A 24805-nucleotide genomic window follows, 5' to 3' on the forward strand; every position below is an offset into this window, starting at 1 on the left:
TCTTAATTTAATACTGATTAAGTGGACGTTTTTGTTGTTGTTGCTGTTAAAAAGCATCATTGAGCATCTGTAATTAAAAACAACAATACTATATTCGTTACTTTATAACAAAATAAGTATGTATTTGTTAAAAAGATCTTATTAAAGAAGAGATTCATAATAATAACAATAATAGTCATAATATATTCGTTGTTACTATATTATTTCAAATAATATTCAATAACTATTTAACAATAAAAACTTAAAGCTGGAAAACAAAAAAAGAAGAAATTATTATTATTATTAATCCTTGTTATATAACTACAAGTAATATCTTAGTAATTATTTAACAAAAAAAATCAATAAAGCTAGAAATCAAATAAAAGCAGATTTTTATTTATTATTATTTTAATACTTAATAACTAAAATAATATCTTAAAAAGTTTGAAAAAAGTAGATATTACTACTACTAAAAATAATAGATCCATTACTATAAAATTTAAAATAATATTTCATAATTATTTAACATTAAAAACATTAATGATCCACTTCAAATCTTGACTACTGTAGTAACAATTAAACACCAAAACAAAGGAGGAAAAAATAAAAGCAGATTATTAGTACTTCTACTAATAACAATACTATATTCCTTACTATATAACTAAAAGCACTATCTTTGTAATTATTAAACATTAAATAGAATGATGAGGGTAAACCAATTGAGTCTGCCCAATACATATTTCTTACTTTATTTACATGTGTGCAACAAAAACTGAAGATACACTGGGAGTGTCTTACAGTGGCATGACTGTAATGTATGCTTTACAGAGATCACATCTTATAGAATATTACAGCGGAAGATTTCTGTGGACACCCCCTTATCACTAAAACTCAATCAGTGTGAGATGAGATAAAAATGAGTGCAAAACTTAACTAACAACTTTAAATATACTAACGGAAAGGGTTTGAAGGACGCGTATGTTTACATGTTTACTTGTTTTCACAATGTGAAGAGACAGTCAACAGAAAATCAACTACTTAGCAGTAAGATGTGCAGTCCAGAGGATGAAGATCAGGGGGAAATATAGCAATTAATTCATGATTAAAATCCAAACTCCCACTTCATTGTGCAAATTCAAGTGTTAAGAAACAACCATAACCTATACACTGACAGATGTCATTTCTTAAACCAAACATGGTTATTTATAGAGAATGTTTTATTATTTCAAATAAAATCCCACAACCGTGAGAGGAATCAAATCTTAAATAACTATATACTATATGACCCTTGAAATATTTTCAACATTTTCTCAGAAAAAATACATTTAAATGACTTGGTCTTTTGTTACCAATGCTGAGATGTGAAGCACAGCTACTCCTACGGTAAAGCTCTGTTTAGAGTCAGTGTGAGCCAGTCCTTTCGCAGATCCCTATTATTTTTGATTTTTTAAGAGTTCATCTATTTGCGTTTTGTACATGTTCTTTACATCCTCCAGGTCCAGGCGCAGCTCTTCCGCCTCCTCCGCCTTCTCTCCATACATCTGCAGGATTGTGTTGTGCCTTTGTTGTAGATCCTGTGATGCACAAAACAGTTAGTCAGCGTTTAACTAACAGGTTAAAGCCTCATACCTATTACTGTGCTAGTTAGGCAAACAGATCATTTATCAGGATCCTCTATGAGGAATGGTGAAATTGGTCTAAGGGGTTGAGACACTGTTTATATTTAGAGGATACAGAGAGTCAACAATTCACTAAACATTTACACTAAAGTTCAAAATGTTGTGGTCGGTAGGTTTTTGTTGTTTTAAAGAAATTAGGACACATTAAATAAATCTAAAGTGACAGTAAATACTTTATAATGTTACAAAACGTTATTTTGTATTTTCCATTCATCTAAACATTCTGAAAAAAATATAGATTTTTGTACTCCACACAACTGTTTTTAACAGTATCATAATAATAAGAAATGTTTCTTATTAGAATGATTTCTGAAGGATCATGTGACACTGAAGAGAAATTGCTGCAGAAATTTCAGCTTTACCATTACAGGACTAAATTACACACACACACACACACACACACATATACATATATATATATATATAGACCATTTCACAAGATGTAAACAACACTGGTCCAGAAACATTTCCTGTTTCAGTTTGTAACTGTTTTCTTTATTTCACATGTAAAGAAAACATCTTAAAGATGCTTGTTCAACTTTTTGATTCAGTTTTAAATGTTCTATTGGTTGTATTTTATCCCAGCTTTTATGTAGTGTTAAAAAACTGAAACAGGAAATGCTTCTGGACCAGTGTTGTTTACATCTTGTGAAATGGTCTATAGATGGATAGATAGATAGAAATATATATATAGATAGATGTATAGATATATAGATGTATAGATAGATGTATAGATAGATGTATAGATAGATGTATAGATAGATGTATAGATAGATGTATAGATAGACGTATAGACGTATAGACGTATAGACGTATAGACGTATAGACGTATAGACGTATAGACGTATAGACGTATAGATGTATAGATGTATAGATAGATAGATAGATAGATAGATAGATAGATAGATAGATAGATAGATAGATAGATAGATAGATAGATAACATCTTACTATAATAATAATATTAAGGTGTTTACATGAAGGCAATTCAGTCCAATTGAGCAATCAATCCAATTACTAATGCATGCGTTCACATGCATTATTTGGTTGCATGTAAATGTAGCCAGTGACATCTATCGGTACAATATGCGTCACGTGACTAAATGTGTCATTCTTTTCAAATAGCTCCGTTTTCACAGTCAACATGAAAACGGCGTTTAGAATTTACCCACTTGAAAAAGCTCAGTTTTCACAGGACAAAAAAGCTTTCTCAGAGTGGACTAAAGGCCAAAAAGCAGAGAAAAGATGCGTGTTTCAAATGATTCCGGATTAGTGTAGACAAAAAAACGGCAATTAAATTTGTTATAAACTGTCTGTTATAAACTGCCTAAAGTTATCTCTACTTTAAAGTAGCATTTTGCTTGTGTTCACCTTCAGTTGCACTTTCAGTTTAGGGATTTCCTTCACTTCATCCTCTATCTCATCGTTCTGATTGGTCAGTCGCACAAGCTCTTCTGCCATCACAGTTCGACTTCTCTCTAGACTAGCGATCTCCATCTTGTCGATAACCAAAAGAATTGAAGCCAAATTAGTACAAAAAAAATTCAGCTTTTAAACACAAAGTTAAATGACTAATTTTAAACATTATAGTAAATGTATAATCTTCCAAACCCAGAAGTAAGCTTGCACATGATGAACGACTATTCCATTAAAAGGTGTACCTGCAGCTGGGCTATCTCGCCCTCTCTGAGTTTGAGCTGGGACTGCAGGCTCTCAATGATACTGGATCCGCCACCCAGTCGAGCCGCTTCATAAAGGTTAGTCCCACTGATTGACATGGTCATAGTGCTAAAAGAATGGTCGAGAGAATCCTCCTGCTAAAAAAAAAAAGTGATTGTGACAAACTGAGAAATATTTAGGAAGAGAAAAGATTTTCTGCATCTCAACAGGGGTGAGATGAATGTACCTGTGAGGAAATGGAGGATGGTAAGCCAGCATGCTCAGCCCCACTAACGGAACTAGAGCGGGACAATGAGGGAGTGGAGGACGCTGGAGCATCAGTCACAGACAAACTTAGAGACTTCCTCTCCTGATGAAACAAAAACACAGAGATCCTAAATTTTAAACTCTTGAAATGAGTTGATTTTATGGCACTGTTATTATTATAACTGCTAGGTGTGATTTTTGAATCTTGTATAAAATGATAATTGTAATTTTTTTTGGAGGAAAAGATTAATAAAAAGGCAGATTCAGAACAAGAGCAAAGTCTGGTCTTTTCATGCAACACCTTTTCTTTGAGGGCCTCTTGTGCAAGGTAGCATTTCTTCTTTTCCTGTTCCACTTTCATTTTCTCCATTTCCAGTTGGTTAGCGAGAAGCAACTGTAGAGGACCAAATAATACACACATTGAGATTCATTTTTTGTGTTTATGTTTTGTCTAAAGTGTTCAAAATGAACTGGTACCTTCTCCTTCTTGGCCTCTTCTGAGACTCGAGCATATTCCCATTTAAGATTCTCCAGCTCTACACGCTCTCTACACATACAAAAATCAATTCAATTCACATTTACATGTATATTGCTTTTTAAAACACATAACATTCACATTTCCAGCTTTACAGAAAATGCATGTGTCTGCATTACAATATAAATCAGTGTGAGAATACTGCCACTAAAAATGTCAGCTTCTTTTTCAATGTAAAACACATCTCCTACCTGCTAAAGTCATCCTCCAAATTTTCCCGCCGCAACTTCTCCGCATCCAGCTGCCCCTGTAGGCGTCCTTTCTCCTGCCTCAACAAAGAAGCCTGGGATTCTAAAGATGCTATTTGTGCTCGGATGGCTAGTAGCTCCTCTGTAGCCGAACGCTCTTTCTCTATAGAAACAGCAAGCTGGGCTTGGGCATCAGCTAAGAGAGAATGACAAGTGAAAACAACTTGTGAATGTCAAATGTGGTTTATTGTTTGAAAACGTCAGATTTAAACAGATGACATAAGCCACTAATGTTCATTCAAAATAAGCAAGTCTCACCTAAGCGGTCAGATATGTTCTTCTCTAGTTTTTCCCATGATGTAGTCTGTGCACCAAGTGTGGCCTGGAGGTTCTCTATCTGTCGCAAGAGGGGCCGTGATGCTGATGTAACACTTTGGCTAAGTTCCTGGTTTCTGGTCTCCGCTTCTTGTAGCCTCTGTTAAAGAGAAAAATTACAGTGTAACCATCAACTACACTGTAGGTAGATTTGAGTCGGTAAGATTTGTGGAAAGAAGTTTCTTGTGCTAAATTGTTAGTGTTATTACTATTGTTATTTTTATTTTTGTATCATTTACTGTATTATTTTGTTGATATATATGTGAAAATTTAATAAAAATGTAAGTTACAAAAAAAAGAAGTCTCTTGTGCTCACAGAGGCAGCATTTATTTGACCAAAACTACAGTATTATTATAAAATATTATCACAATTTAAAACAACAGTTTTCTATTTTAAAGTATTTCAGTCTTCAGTGCAAAACGATCCTTCAGAAATTATTCTAATATGCTGATTTGGTGCTTAAGAAACTTATTATCAATGTTAAAACAGTTGTGCTGATTAATATTTTTGTGGAAACCGTAATACATCTTTTTTAGGATTCTTTGATAAATAAAGTTCAAAATAACAGCATTTATTTGAAATAGAAATCTTTCTTAAGATTGTAAATGTCTTTTCTGTCACTTTTTATTAATTCAATGCATTCTTGAATAAAATATAAATGTATTTTAAAAAAAATTTATTGACCCCAAATGTTTGAATGGTATTGTACATATTTCAAGTGCAGAAAAAAATAAAATTTTAATTATCTGAATTTGTTTATACCTCTGGGGTTTGTACAAGAACTTGTCTTTTTCTCCTTAAATCAGGGGGATACTTACTTTAACAAAAATGCAATAGTCTTGAGCTAATAGTAAGTTGCTGTAGTTTCTCTATGATGGCTGAAATGAAATAAATAAATATATACATCAATTCTTGTAAGCTGTCTGTAATGTGTTCTAGTTACCTGCTGTAACTCACTGATCTCCTCTCTCAGGTAATCTTCCTTCTTGGCCTGCTGCTGTTCGGCCCTCTGAAGAGCCAGCCTCAAATCTGCCACCTCAACATTTATAAAAAAAAATAAATAAAAAAAAAGTCACACATAGACACAAAAGCTAGCATTTGTAGATTAATAAGACACTAAAGTGAAGCATGTATAACTGGATAAGTAAGCCCAGAATAAAGAGAACACAGTTCCTCAAAATATTTAAACAAGCATTTGAATACCGCTTTAGAGAGAAATGGAAATCCAGTAAAATTATAAACTAATAATAATAACATAAAAATAGGCATTTTAACAAACCCCCCAAAAAATAATATTACCTGATCGGCCAGTGCCTCTTGTTGTAGGCGTGACTCTTCTTTGACTTTCTCCAAAGCCAAACTCAGCTCTTCTTTTGCATGTACCTCTCTGCTCAGAGCCAGTTCCTGGGCTTCGCTATCCTTAGTGGCATTGGCCTTGTGCAACTCTGCCAACTTTCTATAGAGTGAAAAACAAATACAATCAACCACTGACAATAGGACAGTCAATATGGGCACAGTACAGCATCAAGTGAGTTATGTGGCATTTACTTGTAGGAGCTGTCGAGTGCTGCTTGTAAACTGCGATTATTTTCCTGAAGCTCCTCGCTGCTGGTCTGCAGTTTACTCAATTCCTTCTCCTGCCGCTCCACTACAGCATTCAGCTTCTTAATGTTCTCTCTGTGCTGCTTTTCTACTTCCTCCTTACCATCCAAAACCTGCAATTATCATTGTAAAAACCTCAACATTCTCCTCTCCTTGTGCTGGCATTTGATATGAAAACGCAATATACAGTACTTTCCAACTGTAAACATGTTTATTCTATAAACAACACAGCTTTGGATTGAATGGTTGTGTTCCAAACCTGTTGCAAATTTTTTAGCTCCTCGTCCTGTTCCTTTAGTTTTTTGGTCTGTTTGGTGATTTGTGCATCACTCTCTCTCTCTTTCACACGCAGTTTCTTTATGATGTTAGAGTGCTGCAACTGCTGCTTGGACAGTTTCTCACCTAATCAGGAAGAAACGAGTACACAAACACGCCCTTAATAAATAAGCAGTTCCTTGGAAGAGCACGCAGTAAAATCTTGATATGATCTCACATTGAACAAGTAAAAGCCTAGAACACTCACCTTCTTCAAGAAGCTCTCGGATCTGTTCCTCTTTCTCTTTTATCAGTTCCAAAGTCTCATTTGAGTTTAGCCTGCTTGCCAGTTCTTCTCTGAGGCCCTTGATTTCCTGTGACCATGATATATGATGCATTTCAATGCAAAACAAGACTGGGGATGTAAGAACTATATAAATTCAAGACAATTATTAAAAAAAATGGACACCTTTTTGGCGATGTCTCTCTCCTTGCAGGCAAGTTGAGCTTTCCTCTCAGCTTCAGCTATCCGCTGAGTGAACTCGTCTTTTAAAGACTGAACAGCAGAGCTTTCTTCCCGCAAGCTGATCATCTCACTGTAAAACACAGGTCTTGTTAATGCTAATTGAACAGGCATGTAAAAACTTTAAATAAGAAAAAAAAAAAAAACACTATAATTGTAGAAATGCGGCTAAATGTATTTAACAGAATAAGATTAACACAATAAAAACATGCTAACCAACAGACAATTCAAGATGATAATTGAATTTGAAATAATTAAATAATTGAATGAAAGGTGTGGACTACTGTACGTCAAAATTAAGTGTTTTTTTAGCTAATCTCTTAATTTACCAACAGTATGTGAACACAGCACCATGTGTTCAGTTTTACACAGTTAGTTACAAAGTTTTGCTGCCTGCACATGTTTCTATGCCCTAGTTAGCTATTGCAAACATTTATCATTTAAGAAAAAACAACAGCAGATGGTTTTCAGGAGCAAATGTTTCTCAACTCACTCTTTGAGATTGTCACACTCTTCCTCAAGTCTGGCCTTGTCTTTACTGACGACAAGCAACTGCGATTCTCTCTTCTCTAGTCGGTTAGAAAGCTCCTCAATAATCTGGGGAGATTATGAAAACAAAAATAGCAGATTGGCATGAAAAATGGCATGAAAAAAATATTAATAAAATGTGTTCAGTAACCTTTTTTATTAATACTTTTATTCTGCAAGGATGCATTTAACTGTCTTGTATCTAGTAATGATACAAAAGATTTCAAATAAATGCTGTTCGTTTAACCTTTCTATTCATAAAAAAATACTTAAAAATAACAATAATAAGAAATGTTTCTTAAGATTTTCTTAAATCAGCATATCAGAATGAATTATGAAAGATCATGTGTAACTAAAGCCTATAAGAGGCTTTCAAAAACATTTTTATTTATTTATTTATTTATTTATTTTATATATTACCAACCCAAATGTTTGAACTAGTGTATATTTAATAATGATATTGTTTTATTTAATATTACATTTTTATGTATTATTCCAACCTTCTTGAGATCAAAAATCTGACAGGGTGAATCTTCCAGTTTCTCTTCAGTACTCTGTGGTGCTGCAGTTTCGAACACATCAGTTTTTTGGTTGGTCAGTGTGAGGTCGGATTCAGTTTCCTGTTCGCCCTCCTGCAGCTCATCCGTCTGCTCACAGTTCACCGGTGTTGCACTGCGGCCGCTCTCCTCCATCTCATTATCATCCAGTGATTGATCATTAATAGACTCAGCTATTCCCTCCTCTTCCTCCTGTTTAGTCTGTGGCACTGACTGAGGAGGAGCAGGCAAAGGTCCGGCCGTGATGGAGGCTAATGTGCGGTTGCCTGGGATCTCGTCATCAGAATTGACTTCACTGACACTGCGGCTGTCCAGCGACTGCATGCTAAATGAGTCAATGCGCTCAAAGGCATCAGACGAGGAGCCGCAGCTTTCTGTGAGTTTTGGGTATTCATCCAAACGAGGGAAGTCGCTGCATGTTGAGGCGGAGAGCAGTTGGAAAGAGCCTTGCATTAGGTGCAGACCAGCTTTAGCCTCTGCAGTCTCCTGTCTGGAGCTGGCCGAGCTCTCGCTTAGCACACTCTCGTGGTCCAAAACCTCTATGTCGCTGGTAGTGGAAGTACCAGAAGAGAAGGCACTAACAGGGGGAGACGGGGTGTTGCTTTGTCTGTCCTCTGATTTAGCGTCTTTGGATTCTAACAGGATTTCTTTAGAAGGAACAGGCAAGGCGTTATCTGGATTTTTGGTCTCGATGGTCAAATCTGGTTCAAACACACCAACAGATTCGGCCTCTGAAGAGGATAAAGGTACATTTGTGAGTGTGACATCTGAAGTTAAAGCCAAGCCATCTGACTCTGTCACGTCCTCGCTGGCCTCCTGTTCGACAGCTTCTTCCGGTGCAACAACAGAAGCAGGAACAACCAGCTCTGGTTGTGACTGCTCATCTGTCGAGGATGAATTTTGCTCCAAAAGCTCTGTCCCAGTTGGCTTTATCTCAAAAGTTTCCTGGCTGCTGCATTTACTGAGGTCTGTCTGACCTTGTGAATCACTGACTTCCAGCTCCTTCCCCTGGTCTGCTTTTTCCCGTAGTCTGCGGTTTGACTTGGCAGGTGGCACAGACACCACTTTAATGTTGCTTACAGTTTGTATCTCCCCATGAGGCAGAAAGGCACTGAAGAAATCCTCCGATTCATCAACAACGGTCCATGTGACGGGCTTAGTAATGGCCTCGGATGATGGAGGGAGAGTCTTGGTATGCTCCTCAGAGGGCGAGTCCCACTGGTTCATACCCCATCCTGTTGATACCGCCTTGCTTGGTGGATCTGAAAAAAAGAAAAAAAATGGAAAATTCAACAAAATGCAGGACAAGGGTATATTAAAGAAACAGTTCACCTAAGAGTCACATCTAGCGCTTTATACAATACAGATTGAGGCAAGGCAGCTTAAAAGTAATAAACAGGAAAATAACAGTGTTAATGTGGCAAAGTTCATCAGTTAAGAAAACGTCAATATCAGCAAGAAGCAGCTTATAGGAATACATCATTACCCAGCTCAATTCAGTACAGTTACAAATTACAATCTCATCCAATAGTATTCAGTGCATCTGAATTAAAAATATAACTCAATATTCATTCTTTTAAACCTTTTAAGAAATGTAATTTCTGTCAACATTTGATCACCCTCATGTGGTTCCAAGTTCTAACCCCTAAGATTTCTGTTGATCATCAGAACACAAATGAAGATATTTTTAATAATCTCATCATTTTTGTCTATCCACTTAAAGTTCATGGAACCCAAATTTTCACTGATCAAAAAGTTCATCCATACTTCCTTGGCATTTAAGAACAAACCAGGATTTTTGCACGTCAAGCAAGTACAAATTTTATATCTGAATAAAAGCTTAAATTAAACCTGTTTGTCATGTCATGAGACTTGAATTAAATCACTCAAATCATGGATAACTTTTACCATGTTTTTTTTTTTTTTTTTTTTTTTTTACTTTTTGATCTGTACAATTTTTTGCTTGCATGGACTTTCAAATGAATAAACATAAATTATGAGAAAATATATACATTTGTGTTTCGAAGATGAACAAGAGTCTTGTGGGTTTGGAACAACATGAGTCCAAGTAAACGATGACAGAATTTGCATTTTTGGGTGGACTATCCCTTTAAAAGAAAGAAGCTTCATAACCAAAACAGATTAAAGGGTTAGTTCACCCAAAAATGAAAATTCTGTCAGTATTTACTCACCCTCATGTTGTTCCAAACCTATGTGCGTTTATTTGTTCTGCTGAACATAAAGGAAGATCAACATAGGAAAAAACATACTATGGTAGTCAATGGGGAATGAGATCTGTTTGATTAAAACATTCTTCCGAATATCTTCCTTTGTGTTCAGCAGAACAAATAAACACATAGAGGTTTGAAACAACATGAGGGTGAGTAAATGATGCCATAATTTTAATTTTTGGGTGAACTAACCCTTCTTTAAGCCTAAAGCTACTGAGTCGTGCATCTCTATTTTATCATTCTAAACATGAGCTACAGGAAGAAAACCAATCCCACCTTTGGAAACACAATACATCAAAATTGCAAACTCTTATGTATTCTTTAGGGCTTTTTTTGAGATATCAGGTGGTTTCCAGTTGGAAACCAAGATCATCTTTGAAGAAGTTTCATGTTGGCCTTGGTTTGTGATTCTGTCTGAATGACTTGGTTGTAATTTTTCAGTTCTGCGGGAAGGTTTCCATGACAGTTTACAGTTATCAAGCTATCTGACTGCATATGGATTAAGCAAAATGTATGTAGTGTAATGTGTGGCCGATTGGGGACTGTACTGTAGCCTGCAGAAACATATGAAGCATAAATCATTAACTTGTATCTCTAATCACTGATGATGACACCCTGCCTTGACTGTCAATCAACTATTACTAAATTTACCTGCAAAGGACGGGTTGGTCGTGTCACCCCACTGCTCCTCTTCTTGAATGTCCAGAACTCTGTCGATAGATTTCTGGGCAGTTGTCAGAGCTTGTTTGGCAAAACTCGACAGATGAGACGCGTTGAACCAACTCATACTGCTTTACTTCCACCTGGTTGTGTGACGTCTACATAAAACACAACATTATTAAAAGCCTCCCAAATAAGAGCAGGTTTATTCCACACTAACAGCCGTAACAGGTTGGTGTGTTTATGTTAGGCCGCTGTCCACGTTAGCTTGGCAGCTAATTCTGCTCGCAAAACAACCGACAATTCGCTGACAGTCGACATAATTCCATGCTAAAATGAAAGTCGATAATATATATACATAAACGACGGGCTGGACGACATTTTTCTTTGCTTTCGAGCTACTCGGCATCTAGGTTGGACTTCGCATTGTTTTGTTTAGGTTTCCTCTGGCGTGCAACTCGAGAACTACTTCCCATCCACGTAGCATCAACCTATCCTGTACGTGACGTCGTCAGGGCCACGTCACCGACGTCAAAAGTACAATTATTTATTTATTTATTTTTAATTGTAGAATTTTATTATGTATTATAAGTTTATACTATATTTTATATACTATTACTATATAACATATTAAGTTATTATATAGTAATAGTTTTATTACAATAAAATATATTAAGTTACTATTAGATTGGTAGCAGGTACTACCAATGCCAGCGCGTTTTGTTTTTTGTTATTCAATAAAGAATTAAACGATTAAAGTATCAGTTGTTATTTCAAACCTCTTTTAAAAAAGAAAACTGACGAAGTCAATTTACTGACTGAAATGTAAAATGCCTTGTCAATGCGTAACTGTAAACTAAACACGTCTTCTGTTAGACTTAAACAGGTGTATTGCCTTTGTAAGGAAATTTTTTACAGCTTATACTTTTTAAAAACATAATTATTGGCTTGTATGATATCATTTTTAAAGATTTAATGGGAAACTAGTGAAGCAGTTTATCAAACAAATAATGTAACTTTGTAGCTTAATTCATTTCAGTTTGTAGCTTGCCAAGCAACATTTGTAGTTTATCCATTGTTGTGTGTGGCCATGTGACTTTAAATAAACAAAGACACTAAGGTCTGACCTTGTGTATTTGAGTCTGCATTGTATTTCTTTATAGCTGTCTGTATTCCATGACAATGCCACATATATCACACAGACGGTACATTATACAAAACGACTCTTTCTTAAGGTTACATGACAATGCAACTTTCTGTATTTGTTTACAAAATATTTTTTATTCTGGAGATTCCATCATTTTGAGCCTTTTTAAATATTTAACCAAGTAAATTTATTCACAAATTGGGTAAAAGGATATTTCAAATTTAAAGTTACAAGACTGGGACTTCATTACTTGATTAAAATAAGGTTTTGATTTTTTTTTCTCTACAAGACAAGACATTGAACAACGAACTGCGAAAACTGGTTTGAATGCACAACAACAAAATAAATAGATAAACAGTTTGCATAAAAAAGAAATCCACAAAAATGACTCCTACAGATATAGCAGTGCAAGACAATGAAACAAATGTCTTCTGTAAGTGTCTTTGATGGACAGAGTTGACCAAAAACCCTAAATACAAACCGCAGCTATTCCAACAGAGCATGTGATGCTGTTAATGCACTGAAGCATGGAGCTTATAGGCTACATTTCCAAGTCTGCTTCATTTTGATGACGACTGCAATAACCACTGTCCATCAGAATGAAGCATTTGTTCTATGAGATGAAGTTGAGCTTGAAGAGCATTGTCTGAGGAGTGGTGACATCAGCCACTGCCAGCTCTTGGCCATCCACAAGTCCAAGCTCTGCAAACACAAGGGGACATTTAATAGGTTAAACAACACCAATATAATTTTGAAATATTCTTATTAAATAAAGTTACATATACTAAATGATGTCAGAGAAGACTTTCAATCACCTTTCAGTGTTTTGCTTAGATTTGGTCGAGTTCTCTCTTCAATAGATGCCACAGTCTAAAAATAAAACCAAACGGATTCAAATTTACTTCAAATATAATACAGCGAATGCATAAAATACATGTAAAGAAAATCAAATAAAACTAAATTGAGCACTCTGTTAAAAATTATAGAAAACAATTAACCTGTAAATACAGAGTTTTGTTTTTTCCATCCACAGTTGTAGTGATGGCAGGAGACTTCATTTGGCTAGGAGAAAAAAAGACAATGATAAATCATTAAATGATGTGTGTGTGTGTGTGTGTGTGTGTGTAGGGGTGTAACGCTACATGTTTTCATCCTGAAAACAAAGACCACTAGATGCGAAATGGAGCGGAATGTGGAAAATCAAATATAGGAGGGCTGGGCTTAAGCTTTAAATGTTTACATTCAGTTTAAGTGGAGTAAATTATAAGACTCCTAATAAGACTCCTAATGCACAAGTTTTGTTTTTCATTACTCTATTTATTTTATACTTTTATAACACGAGATACTTATCAATATTGTAGCTGATTGTGACCAATTACCTTTTGTTTTTTTATCAGCCCTGCAAAAAAAATATGACCTACGCAAGAGTGCATTCAGTTAACTGCTTAGTGTGTAATACAATATAGGAGGCTGTACTGTACCAACTACGTCAGGTGGGACTAAATGTTACTAGGTGTTACAACAAAACTGTAATTTGCACTGTTTGAACTGTCTGTTCAAAATAAAATAAAATAAACCTAGAATTACGGATTTGTTTCTTTTCCGTAACACTTTAGATTAGGGTCCAATTCTCAATATTACCATGTTGCTAATTATTATGCAAATTGCTAGGATATGTTTATAGTACTTCTAAAGCATATATTAGTGCCTAATTCATAGTTAATAGTGAGATAATATTGAGAATTGGACCCTAAACTAAACTGTGACCATTTTTTGATTGTATTGACCTTGTATCAAACAGTGCCCCCAAAACAATAAAAACTCTGCATGAAGTACAGTGAAATTCAGTGACCATGGCATTTCCCTGATGGATCGATTAATTCAGCCAGCTCACATACCTGTATTTACTTCCTGTTTTCGGTCGAAGTCCACAGTAGTCGATTGTCGAGTTTGCGGGCGCGATCATTGGTAACTAAGCAACAGTGGAGACTCAGACTGTCAGCCGATAACGGTGCTGTGTGGTGTTCTGAGAATATCAGCTCAAATGGATAGTTCATCCGAATCAAAAGTTGAACAACATTTAGTTACCAATGATCGTGCGCACAAATTCGACAATCAACTACTGTGGACTTCGACCGAAAACAGAAAAGTAAATACAGGTATGTGAGCTGGCTGAATTAACATAAATTTTGTTAATATCTTTCACATCTACTGCAGTCAGATTGACCGTGGTCACTCTTAATAACACCACTCACATGGCTGTGCACTTGTAATGACAAATCAAGGATGTTAAGAGGCCCCATTGAAGTCAACAGGGTGCGAATTTTAAAAAGAGGATAACACGGTGTAGGCCATTTTTGTCTTTTTTGTCTGTACTGACAGCACTCCAAATGTACAAAAAAGAGCTTAATGTTAAAATTGACTGGAGTTCTCCTTTAAGGAACATTGTGACTCACAGAGAGGCATTCTCAGTCAAGTAGTCCAGAACCTCCTGTAGTTTAGTTGAAGGTGGGAACTGCAGGTCCTGTGGCACCTGACTGCAGGCAGAACAGTTCTCCTACATAAGCAACATGGACAACATTTAAGCTGTGTTAGTATTAATCTCTCTCTTATCTAGTGATGTTCTTAAAATCATGTTCATATCACGAACCTTTCTCTCAGCCTCAAAGGTGTACGTGTACAGCCCATCAACATCATTGAACACCAGGTAGTTGTTCAAGGGAACATAAGTGCTGTTCGGCAAAGGTAAAAGGCTCATGTGAATGAGCGATGAAATCAATACTCTCTTCTTGAAAATACAGTACTATAGCTTACCTTGTGGCAATTTTGAAAACTTCTGTAGCACAAGCAGCTGAAATGAGTAAGAAAAAGAAATGTATCTTCAGTCACAAAGCAACTAACGGAAAAATTTTCAAGCATCCCAAAGAACATTTGCAATGTCAGCATACCAGCAATAACAGCATTTGTAGAAGCCACAGCAGGAATTATTCTCTTCACAACCCCTGAAACACAGGTGAGGTAGTTCATCAACATTTGATTGGTGCTTGCCTATGCAAAAGCATAGACCATGATGCCAGTGCATTGGTATGCTGTAGCTAAGATGTTCTGAATGTTTTGATTTGGTTTTGTTATGGTGTTCAGAATTGATGTCCCAAGTCAAAAGACTCCCAAAATGAAGAACATTGAAGTTGATCTGATATTCTAGTCCCTAAATATGGTTTGGTTTCCCAATAAGTGGTCCATAAAGTGGACCATGTTTTTTAAAAGAAGTCTCTTATGCTACATCTGAATCGCAATGATGTCTGAATATGTACTGCATTTGAATTTGAACTTCGTGACCATTAAAAACATATCTTCTATATAGTATGAATATGGGTAGTTTGAATTAAATTTGAAAAAACTATCTCCGCCATGATGTTACTGTCACCAGCATCAGTTGATCACTTCACTGCCATTCATAAATCGTAAAAAAGTCAGTCGAATATGTACTTCAGAATCTCACTGGAAGTAGTAGGTCATCCGGGCGCTACTATTTTTTGAATACTATGATTCTGACATACTACTCTGTTGGCATACTAAATAGCATACTGTTGGTTTTTCGCATACTAAATAGTAGGGAAGTATTCGATTTCGGATAGAGTTATGCTGACCAAGGCTGAATTTAATTATATTTATATTGCAAAATGTGATTAAAATTAAAAATATCTGCTTTCTATTTAAGCAAAATTTTCAACAGCCATTAATCCAGTCCTCAATGTGACATGATCCTTCAGAAATCACTCTAATATACTGATTTGCTGCTCAAACAAGTCTTATTTTTATAAGTTGAAAACAGTTGCGCTGCCTAATATTTTTGTTGGAACCATGATACATTGTTTTCATGATTCTTTTTAATCAATAGAATGTTCAAAATAAAAGAATTGATTTGAAATAGAGATCTTAATAAATTTATATTTGTTGTGTTTCATTATAAATGTTTTAAATTGGTTCAAAACGTACATTATAGATAGGACCTTTTTAGTTAATATATCAAATACTTATAGAATGTTATATGGTGTTCCTCAAGGGTCTATTCTGGGGACACTTTTATTTTCATTATACATACTCCCTTTGGGAAAAATAATTCAGAAATATTACATGATTTATAATTTTTATGCTAATGATATACAATCATATATTTCACTTTATTTCAGAGATAGTGTTATATTAGAGAGTTTGTCAGTCTGTCTGTCCAGCATTGTAAAATGGATGAACTATTTATTTATTTTTTGATGTTGAACAAAGAAAAAACTGAAATTCTTATTGTGGGCCCAATAATAATGAGAGGGAGAGGACTGAAGCTGGTTTGGGCACCTTTGTCTTACAACCTAAGAAAGGAATTGTTTACCAAATAAAGTGTTTACCATAGTTCAGTGGAATTGTGAGAAAGATTCTGTCTACAAACGAAAGGATTTCACAAAATGCCACTGAGCAGGCCTGTGTCACTCACCCTGAGTGAGTCTGTAAGTCACCCCAGTGATGTTGAACTCTGCTGCTCTCTCCAAAGAGTTCTGGTAGACCCACTGGATGTGCTTTGGGTCATCACCATCTAGCGCCACACCATCTGAGGAAAATACATTAAAAATCTGAAATATTAGCAGGCTGCCAAGCAGCAGTATAACCAAAATATCAGTCTGCAGTAGTACGCCAAGTTCCATGTAGATACCGCAAATGAACGTACCTCCAAAAGGCTTGTTTTTGGGCCAAAGCAGCATGCGGACATACTCAACACAATGTTCAGGTAACCGTGGCATAGAGGCTATAGTGCACATTGGGAAGTTTATCTGTGTAAGACAAAACAAAACAAAAATGAGTATGATAAGACTTTTAAAAATTCAACAAACACAAAATCCCAGTATGCACCTGTGGGGGGTAAAGCTCCAGGGTGCAATCAATGCAAGCCGTCATGCCCGGAAGAATGACTCGGGCATTGCCTTTGAAGCCCTCTGTGCCACCATCTATTAGAGGAATAATGGAGCTGGGATCCAGGACACCATCTTCATAAATCAGCAGGGATAACTGAAAAAGAAAAAGCCAAATGAACAAAAATATTTCTCACAGTATTAACACTTTATTTACATGACATAAAGAAGACGTTGTCTATAAATGTGTGTGAACAGATTGCTGAATGTTTCGAAAAATAACTACATACCAGCATGCCGTTCATCCATCTTCTGGCAACAACAGAGTCCAGGCCACATACTACTATGTGAAATTCTATGCAGTAACAGAGACACAGCAACATTACTCTAAAAACATTACTCTAATTTCTGACATAATAATTATTCTCAGACTGCAGAACAACAGCATCACATTTTGTATAGTGCTAGAAAGGTTACAACATTATTGATGAATGTAAAACAGTTAGGTGGTAATTACGCTTGTAAAATGTCTCATCCAAGTCCTGGATTTTCTTAAAATGTCTGCATTACTGTTTAAGGGAAATAGAAATATTTTGACATTGCATCGATATACCCTGCAAAGTTTGGGCTCAATACGATTTTTTTAAATGTTTTTGAAGTCTCTTATGCTCACCACAGGCTAAAGCTACATTTATTTGATCCAAAACTGAAATATTATTACAGTCTAAAATAACTGTTTTCTATTTTAAAATGTAATTTATTCCTGTGATGGCAGAACTTAATTTTCAGCATCATTATTCCAATCTTCAGTGTCATACAATTTCTTTCAGGATTCTTTGACAAATAGAATATTTAAAAGAGCAGCATTCATTTGTAATAGAAATCTTTTGTAACATTATAAATGTGTTTTTCGTAAAGTATTCATTTATTTTATAAATAATAATAACAAACTTACTGACCCCAAACTTTTGATTAGTAATGTATCAAACAATAATTATATCACGACAAGGATACGGGACAACATTGCACCCAGGGATCCTGTCATTTACGAAGTCTGCTGCAACCTCTGCCTTTGGTCGGCCCACATCTTTTGGTCTATAGATCCAACAGAAAACAGTTTACATTAAAGAAAAAGAATAAGAAATGTTTCAAAAAGATATACATCAGCTGACTAAGATTAACCTGAAGAGGAACTGTCTGTTGAGGTTGGAAACATCAATGGTGTCCATGTCCACCACATGAATGTGTCGAAACCCTGACAAAGCCTGCGTGATGAAATTGTTTATGAGCATAAGACAAAAAAACAAAACACATTAGCAAGTAGCCACTAGAGTATTGTGCTCTTTGCAACCAGAGTATTGTAGCTGTCATTCAAGAATAGGAACAAACAAGAATCGGTCTAAACAAATGCAACAAAACAAGGACCATACCAGATCTTTGAGCAGCTCACATCCAAGTCCGCCAGCTCCAATAACCAGAATTTTGCATGTGTCTAACAGAAACTGGAGAGACTGGAAGAAGATGTGCACATTTTATGGAACATTTAACAAACTGACTGATCTTGGATCAGACACTCGTGAAGCTAAATGGTTCAAAAACTATAGTCGCATTGGTTCTAAACCTTTTTGACTCAATTCACCACAGCAGTGTTTGATAAATAATTACAACATGACTCTTCCAGTTGTTTGAAATTTAGTGGATAAACATTTTTAAATTAAAAATTATGCACTCATAATCTTTCCATCAAAATAAATTCCATTCCCTCTTGAAGTGACATATCTCTTTTCTGATGACATTTTCAGATGAAATAGACCACGGTGTGCAATATCGGTGTAGTAATTATGAACAATAAGTAACCAGCAGTCATTAAGATGTATACATTTATAAAAGGGGAGTGGAATGTATATTTTATGTTATGATTTCCATCTTACCTCAGTGCTGGGTTCAAAATCCGGATGAGTGAAGGGTCCAGCTCTCTCTAAGAACTTTTTGACATGGTCCCATCTTCCCTGCCAGCCAGTGCAGTCCCCACTCCCTCCATCCACAACCATTCTGTGAAAAAATATAAAGATTTAACTACACAGCACACACGTCACCAAGATTATTAAATAATTATAAAACCCATTCACACATAAAATAATCTACAATCCATTATATACAACAATTATTTGAGTTGGTTTGGGTGGCACTGCCTTTAAGTTTCATAATTAATACAAAGAAGGTGTCGTATAAATTATATATTAAGAAAGAACATTATGGCACGTGTGCAAACAGCAGTGTTTGGAGGTTTTGAAAGCTTTCACCTAGGTTTCAGACAGATTATATTTATACACAGTGTATGCGGAAAGCTCTTCAAAATCATGTCTGAACAGTATCTGGATTATAGATAAAGCTATTTTTTAGGATTAACACCTCCCAAAGCAAACCTGCTGGCTGCCACATCTAAATTCTCATCTTTCATTTCACTAACTTCTCATTCAGCTCCTCTATTCTCCTTCTTTTCTTCTCCCTAAAAAGAGAGAATAAAAGAAGGTTCATTCATGCTCTGCTACCCGCAAGTTAACGTTCTTGCGTCCTGTTGATTGAACTACAAGCACTGTTACGAGGGATTTATGAGCAGTTGTGTGTAAAATTTCACTTACGGCTCCTCTCCTTCCGCCATATTGTCATCCAGATTCAAGTGAAATGCGCAACCGGAAATAACTGACGCACATTGTTATTTTCAACATAAAAGTCTCGAGTCTTTCATTCCAGCCTTTTGTCAGATAATTCATATAATCTATTAACACATATTTTAATGTGAAAATAATACGGCACAAATGAGACAGTTTGTTTTAACAGTTCAAAAAGACGCATTACAGGTTTTAATCTAGTTTGAATCAGTCTGACGAATATCTAGCGCCTTTTCCAAGCCTATTCAATATATGGCATAATTATGGGATAAAACGTCCGAAATTATGACATACTACATCATAATTACGATGTACCATAATTATGTCATAATTATGACGTACCAAGATATAATTAGGAGATAAAAAAGTGAGGTGCTTGTATTTACATTTTTATTGTATTTACATTTTCATCATTAAAAATATATAATTGAAAAAAAAAATGACTGTGATCCTGTTCTGGAGTACGAGGACAACTGTAATTCTCTAGTCATAATTGGCCTAAACTCTGTAGTGCTTGACATTAACATGTGTTTTTCCTACTGTTTTCCTTATGTCTTCTTATTTTAGCATTTACTTTAGTCAAGTAGAGATTTTTTTTAAACAAATGCATAGCTGCAGACAAACACACAACATAACATGTGGTGCAAATAAATTCTGTTTCTTGTTTTATTATAGGCTAAAGAACCCAAGATTGTCCATAATTTTCCTCTGTTGAAGTTGGCAAGACTATTGAAAGGAAGAAAGTTACATTATAAGATGATATGCCTATCAAATGTCATCATGTGGATCAAAATATAACATGCTTGTAAATTTACGAAAAATGAGGGATGTTTGAAAATTTTAAATTGAAGTTCATTGAAGCCAGCAGCCATATCACCCTGTAGCCCAAGACTGGTTGCCCATTGAAGCTAAGCCGGGCTGAGCCTGGTTAGTACCTGGATGGGAGAGCTCCTGAGAAAACAGGTTTGCTGCTGGAAGAGATGTTAGTGAGGCCAGTAGAGGGCGCTCACGCTGTGGTCTGTGTGTGTCCTAACACCCCAGTGTAGTGACCCAATACTGTCAAAGAGCTGGATGAGACGTTAAACCGAGGTCTTGACTCTCCGTGGTCATTAAATATCCCAGGGTGTCTTTCGAAAAAGAGTAGGGGTGTTACTCTGTCTCCTCTCCACCATTAAGCTAGTGTGTGGTGGGCGTTCTGGCACAATACGGCTGCCGTCGCATCATCCAGGTGGTGGATGCTGCACATTGGTGGTGCTTGAGGAGATTCCTCCCCTTCCATATGTAAAGCACTTTGAGGTCCCAGAAAAATTATCATTATCATTATTGTCCTGCACAAATTTAAAGATTTTATTTTTTTTATTTTATTTATTTATTCATTTCTTTTTGTTATGTTATATCCTAAATTGTATTTTTGTGTTTGGTGTGTGGAAAAAAGCCCTTATGTTTTCCTGGAATGATGTTCAGTCTGATTAAATGTATTCTGTGTCAAATAAAGGTCTACGGACTGACATAATGTCAAGAATTGCCAGGACATCTATGGTTTCTGACAAATATGCAACTGAAATATAGTTCCTTCATCAGCTTGTTTCTAAATAAATATATACACAAATGCTTTCTGAAGAAAATGACACTTTTAGGGACACAGTATTACTCAGAATAGTAATTGTGGTGTTATGTATGTAGAGTTGGAGCTCCATGAAAACATGGAAGCACAGAAAGATATAGAAACATTTTGGTTTACTAAAAATAGATATATTTACAGATATTTAAAAATAAAAATGTACACAAAGTAGTCCTTGTTAATTGCACAAATGCGCATCTCGACAATAACAAAATGAAGCAGGAAGCATGGCAAAAACGAACCCCCTATGCACCGAATGCACCGGTGTCCTCCCCAAGTGTCCTCACACTTGAAAGGGATATTCTTGCAAGTAAAGCAACAACGGCCGTGGCAGCGGCAGCTGTGTCTGGCAATCAGTGTGTCTGTTTATAGTGAGGCGTGTGAGGTGCTGTAATGTTGGAAAATCCCGAGGCCTGTGAAGAGGCTTCCTGAGCTTCAGCAGAATGCCTTTGTCCTTTGACACCATGTAATGTTCTTCTGCTATCCTATCCTTCTCTTGAGTCGTGGATGCATAGTGCTGCACAAGACTAGGAAGAGCAGAAAAGGACAACAGGCAAGATCGTGCAGGAAAACTGGAATCGAGACGGAATCGGCCACTGTCGTATTCTACACGGACATTAGTGGGGCCTCTCTGGGTCTTCACGGAGAGGGTAAAGAGGTAGAGTGGATGGCTGCTGTCACGCACAAGGAAGGTACCTTCTGGAGCTCCAATGAGGGCATCCCTTGCCTCACTGGCTGTCAGACCACCCCAGTACCATCCTAAAACAGAAAGAATTTATTTATATGACACACACTACTGTTTGGGGTCAGTAAGATGAATGGAGCCCCTAAGGAGAGGTGTTAAATTTTTTGATTTATTTATTAATATTTTATCAGAACCGAGATAAACTGTTGCTGGATCTATCTATCTATCTATCTATCTATCTATCTATCTATCTATCTATCTATCTATCTATCTATCTATCTATCTATCTATCTATCTATCTATCTATCTATCTATCTATCTATCTATCTATCTATCTATCTATCAAATATAAATCAAATTGATTAATTGTTCTCTTTATTTATATTTGCCTTGTCTTTGATATATTTTATATTTTGTAAAATATTAGTTAGTGTCTGCTGGTCTCTTTTTTAAGACTATAGCCGTACCTGAAGTGTGTAGATGCTGAAAGGTGGTAGTGATGAAACGCAGGTCCTCAGCCGGGGCCCATGGGTAGAGAGCTGTTTGGGACTGTTGGATTTGTTTAACTTCTGATTCATCCCTCTCATGTTGAGCTCTTGCTCTTGTACCCCTTGCAACCATTCCTGAAGGTTTCTTCATATGGAAGAAAAAACACATCTTGACATGTAACCAACAGATTTCTATTTCTAGAAATAAAATAAAAGCTAAATGTGCTTGCATAGGTCACATAGGCCTACATTTATACCTTTAAAATGCATGTGTTTAAATTTGTTTAATTTAATGCTAAAGTGTTAACTAAACAAAATGCTGTTCCATAAAATGACAGATTAATATTTTATGTTAATAATAAAATTTAATCACTGATATGTTATTAAGTCTATAAAATATTATAAATAAAATCAAAATTCTAGAATGCTGGTGTTAGAAAAGAGCAGTTTAAAACATTTTTGAAAAATATATTTAAAAAACTATTTAATTTTTTTTTCTTCTAAATTTAACCCTTGTGCATCAATTAAAAAGTTACACAGGTACATAGAGGACAAAATGGTCTGTGTCAAAAAACTGTCATAAAAATGTGAAGCTTAGGAGCACAGACATATAGTATAGTACAATTTTAAAGAAGAAAAATATAGGTACGTTTATGAAAAGTGTTTATGAAAATTATTTTATATAAAATATATATTTTATAAATCAGGTTGAACTCTAAAACAGCAAGAAAATCAAACCCATAAATCTAAATAGGTTGTGTTCCAAATTTGAGGATGATATCTCAAAAAATGAGCATTTGGTAAGAGTTTGTTTGGCCATAGTAACAGATTTTACGCATTGGGTGCCAGCAAAACTCCACTGATTGGATTTTAGATTTGCAATTGAGTTTTTCTTTCTCAAATATTACAAGCACACAAACACATATTCAGAAAAAAAAAAATTGTTACACACATACAAACCACACTCTGACATCCACACCAACACACCCACACAAATATTGCACAATTTATGCAATTAGCTCTATAATATGCCGAAGCAGAAAACAGGAATAAAGCGATATTTTTTATAGGCCAAATCTGGTAAAAAAAAAAATTGTAAAAAAAAAAATTACATTTTGAAGCCTTGCCAACAGAATAAAAAGCCTTTTTACAAAAATTGCATAATTTAGATAAATGGCTCTGGGATTAAAAATTGTGGTTTCAATGGGCGCAAAAGTCGCTGAGAGGGAGTATTTTGTGTAGCTAGCGCAAAAAGATTTTTTTTTTTTTTTAAAGAAAATGGCAAAATTCCAATAAAAATACCCAGCTGTGTCAAATTGTATGCATTAACAAGGCAAAGTGATAAAAAAAATGAAAAGGACAAAAATGTCCATAATGCACAATTATGTATACAGCATGTATTTAAAAATAACATTTAATTTGTTTAAAATATTTTAAAAAGCAATTAGATGAGAGAAATTGTTTAATTTCGAAATTTGTTCAACAAGATCGAAACAAATTAGGTATGATGAAGAACAAACAATTCCTCAGTTCATCAAAAAACTAATGAACCCATCAAACAGGTTTGGCCACTTCACAGAATATGACACTAAAAAGATTTTCAAAAAGACAAATTGACAGACTTCTTACCTTTTTCTGCATAAAATTGTCAGCTTCGGTCACGAACAGACTGGAAGATGACGGTTTGAAGATTGCAGGCTGTAACATTTACGCGAATCTAAGTGTGGTCCTGTACCAAAGCTGCTGACAGGCCAATGTGTTCCAGGCCAATGCGCCGACAGAGCGCCGAAACCAGAGTGAATTTCGTTAAAACATTTTATAAAAACAATATTGTTGTCTAAATCGAACGAGCCTTCTCTGCCAACTATTTTCCAGGAAATCGAATTGAGGGCGGAATTGACGAAAAATAACAAAACAGCTTTATAGCAGTTCATCTAAATGAGAGTGAAAGGTCGTTTGGCTTGGTGGATTATTATTTTCCTGAAATAAGAGCAGTATGAAACGCCTTTGGTGGTTTTAGGGGTGTTCACCTTTCTTTTACTGTCTATGCTGTTCACGCGCGTTCTAGGAATCTCATTCCAAGAACTGCGCGCTGCTGCATCTCAGCGCTCGCGGCCTCATCGTGCGCTGCGTTTCTATTGGCTGCAGCGTGCCGTTGACGAAGCGCCCAGGCCGGTTTCAGCTGCGGATGACTTTCCCAGTAGCCTACAGACTTTCCAGGAATGCTGAAACTGACCTCTGTGCCAGCAGCAT

General features: G+C 35.7%; 3 protein-coding genes across 5 annotated transcripts; all 3 read right to left on the reverse strand.

Moving 5' to 3' along the window:
• Positions 1-698: 698 nt before the first annotated feature.
• tmf1 (TATA element modulatory factor 1) lies at positions 699-11532 on the reverse strand. Of its 2 annotated transcripts, none has more exons than XM_039673653.2 (17): positions 11030-11532; positions 8091-9409; positions 7556-7659; positions 7009-7135; positions 6808-6913; positions 6544-6686; positions 6231-6397; positions 5982-6138; positions 5626-5718; positions 4625-4781; positions 4310-4502; positions 4061-4130; positions 3885-3977; positions 3564-3686; positions 3319-3471; positions 3029-3154; positions 699-1553 (listed from the first exon to the last, which is right to left on the reverse strand). In XM_039673653.2, exons 1-17 carry the CDS (start codon positions 11163-11165, stop codon positions 1413-1415), a joined length of 3408 nt encoding a protein of 1135 aa, XP_039529587.2. In that variant the 5' UTR covers positions 11166-11532; the 3' UTR covers positions 699-1412. The 2 variants fall into 2 exon arrangements, with proteins under 2 accessions (XP_039529587.2, XP_039529586.2); XM_039673652.2 differs by having other exon boundaries at positions 3319-3474.
• A 767-nt stretch (positions 11533-12299) lies between these two features.
• On the reverse strand, positions 12300-19779 carry uba3 (ubiquitin-like modifier activating enzyme 3). 2 transcript variants are annotated; one of them, XM_039674202.2, is made up of 18 exons: positions 19729-19771; positions 19557-19595; positions 19018-19138; positions 18517-18597; positions 18269-18351; positions 18101-18181; positions 17604-17647; positions 17377-17441; positions 17088-17243; positions 16906-17008; positions 16675-16788; positions 15134-15187; positions 15000-15036; positions 14836-14917; positions 14642-14742; positions 13184-13247; positions 13001-13055; positions 12300-12887 (listed from the first exon to the last, which is right to left on the reverse strand). In XM_039674202.2, exons 1-18 carry the CDS (start codon positions 19746-19748, stop codon positions 12799-12801), a joined length of 1389 nt encoding a protein of 462 aa, XP_039530136.1. In that variant the 5' UTR covers positions 19749-19771; the 3' UTR covers positions 12300-12798. The 2 variants fall into 2 exon arrangements, with proteins under 2 accessions (XP_039530136.1, XP_039530137.1); XM_039674203.2 differs by lacking the exon at positions 19557-19595 and having other exon boundaries at positions 19729-19779.
• Positions 19780-20410: 631 nt separating this feature from the next.
• On the reverse strand, positions 20411-24578 carry cishb (cytokine inducible SH2 containing protein b). Its single transcript, XM_039673465.2, has 3 exons — positions 24182-24578; positions 22532-22697; positions 20411-22138 (listed from the first exon to the last, which is right to left on the reverse strand). The coding sequence occupies exons 1-3, from the start codon at positions 24257-24259 to the stop codon at positions 21663-21665; spliced, it is 720 nt and encodes a 239-aa protein (XP_039529399.2). The 5' UTR covers positions 24260-24578; the 3' UTR covers positions 20411-21662.
• Between the last annotated feature and the right edge of the window lie 227 nt (positions 24579-24805).

This window comes from Pimephales promelas, chromosome 21 (genome assembly GCF_988280905.1).
Source record: "Pimephales promelas chromosome 21, fPimPro1.hap1.1, whole genome shotgun sequence".
In the NCBI taxonomy this organism is placed as follows: domain Eukaryota; kingdom Metazoa; phylum Chordata; class Actinopteri; order Cypriniformes; family Leuciscidae; genus Pimephales; species Pimephales promelas.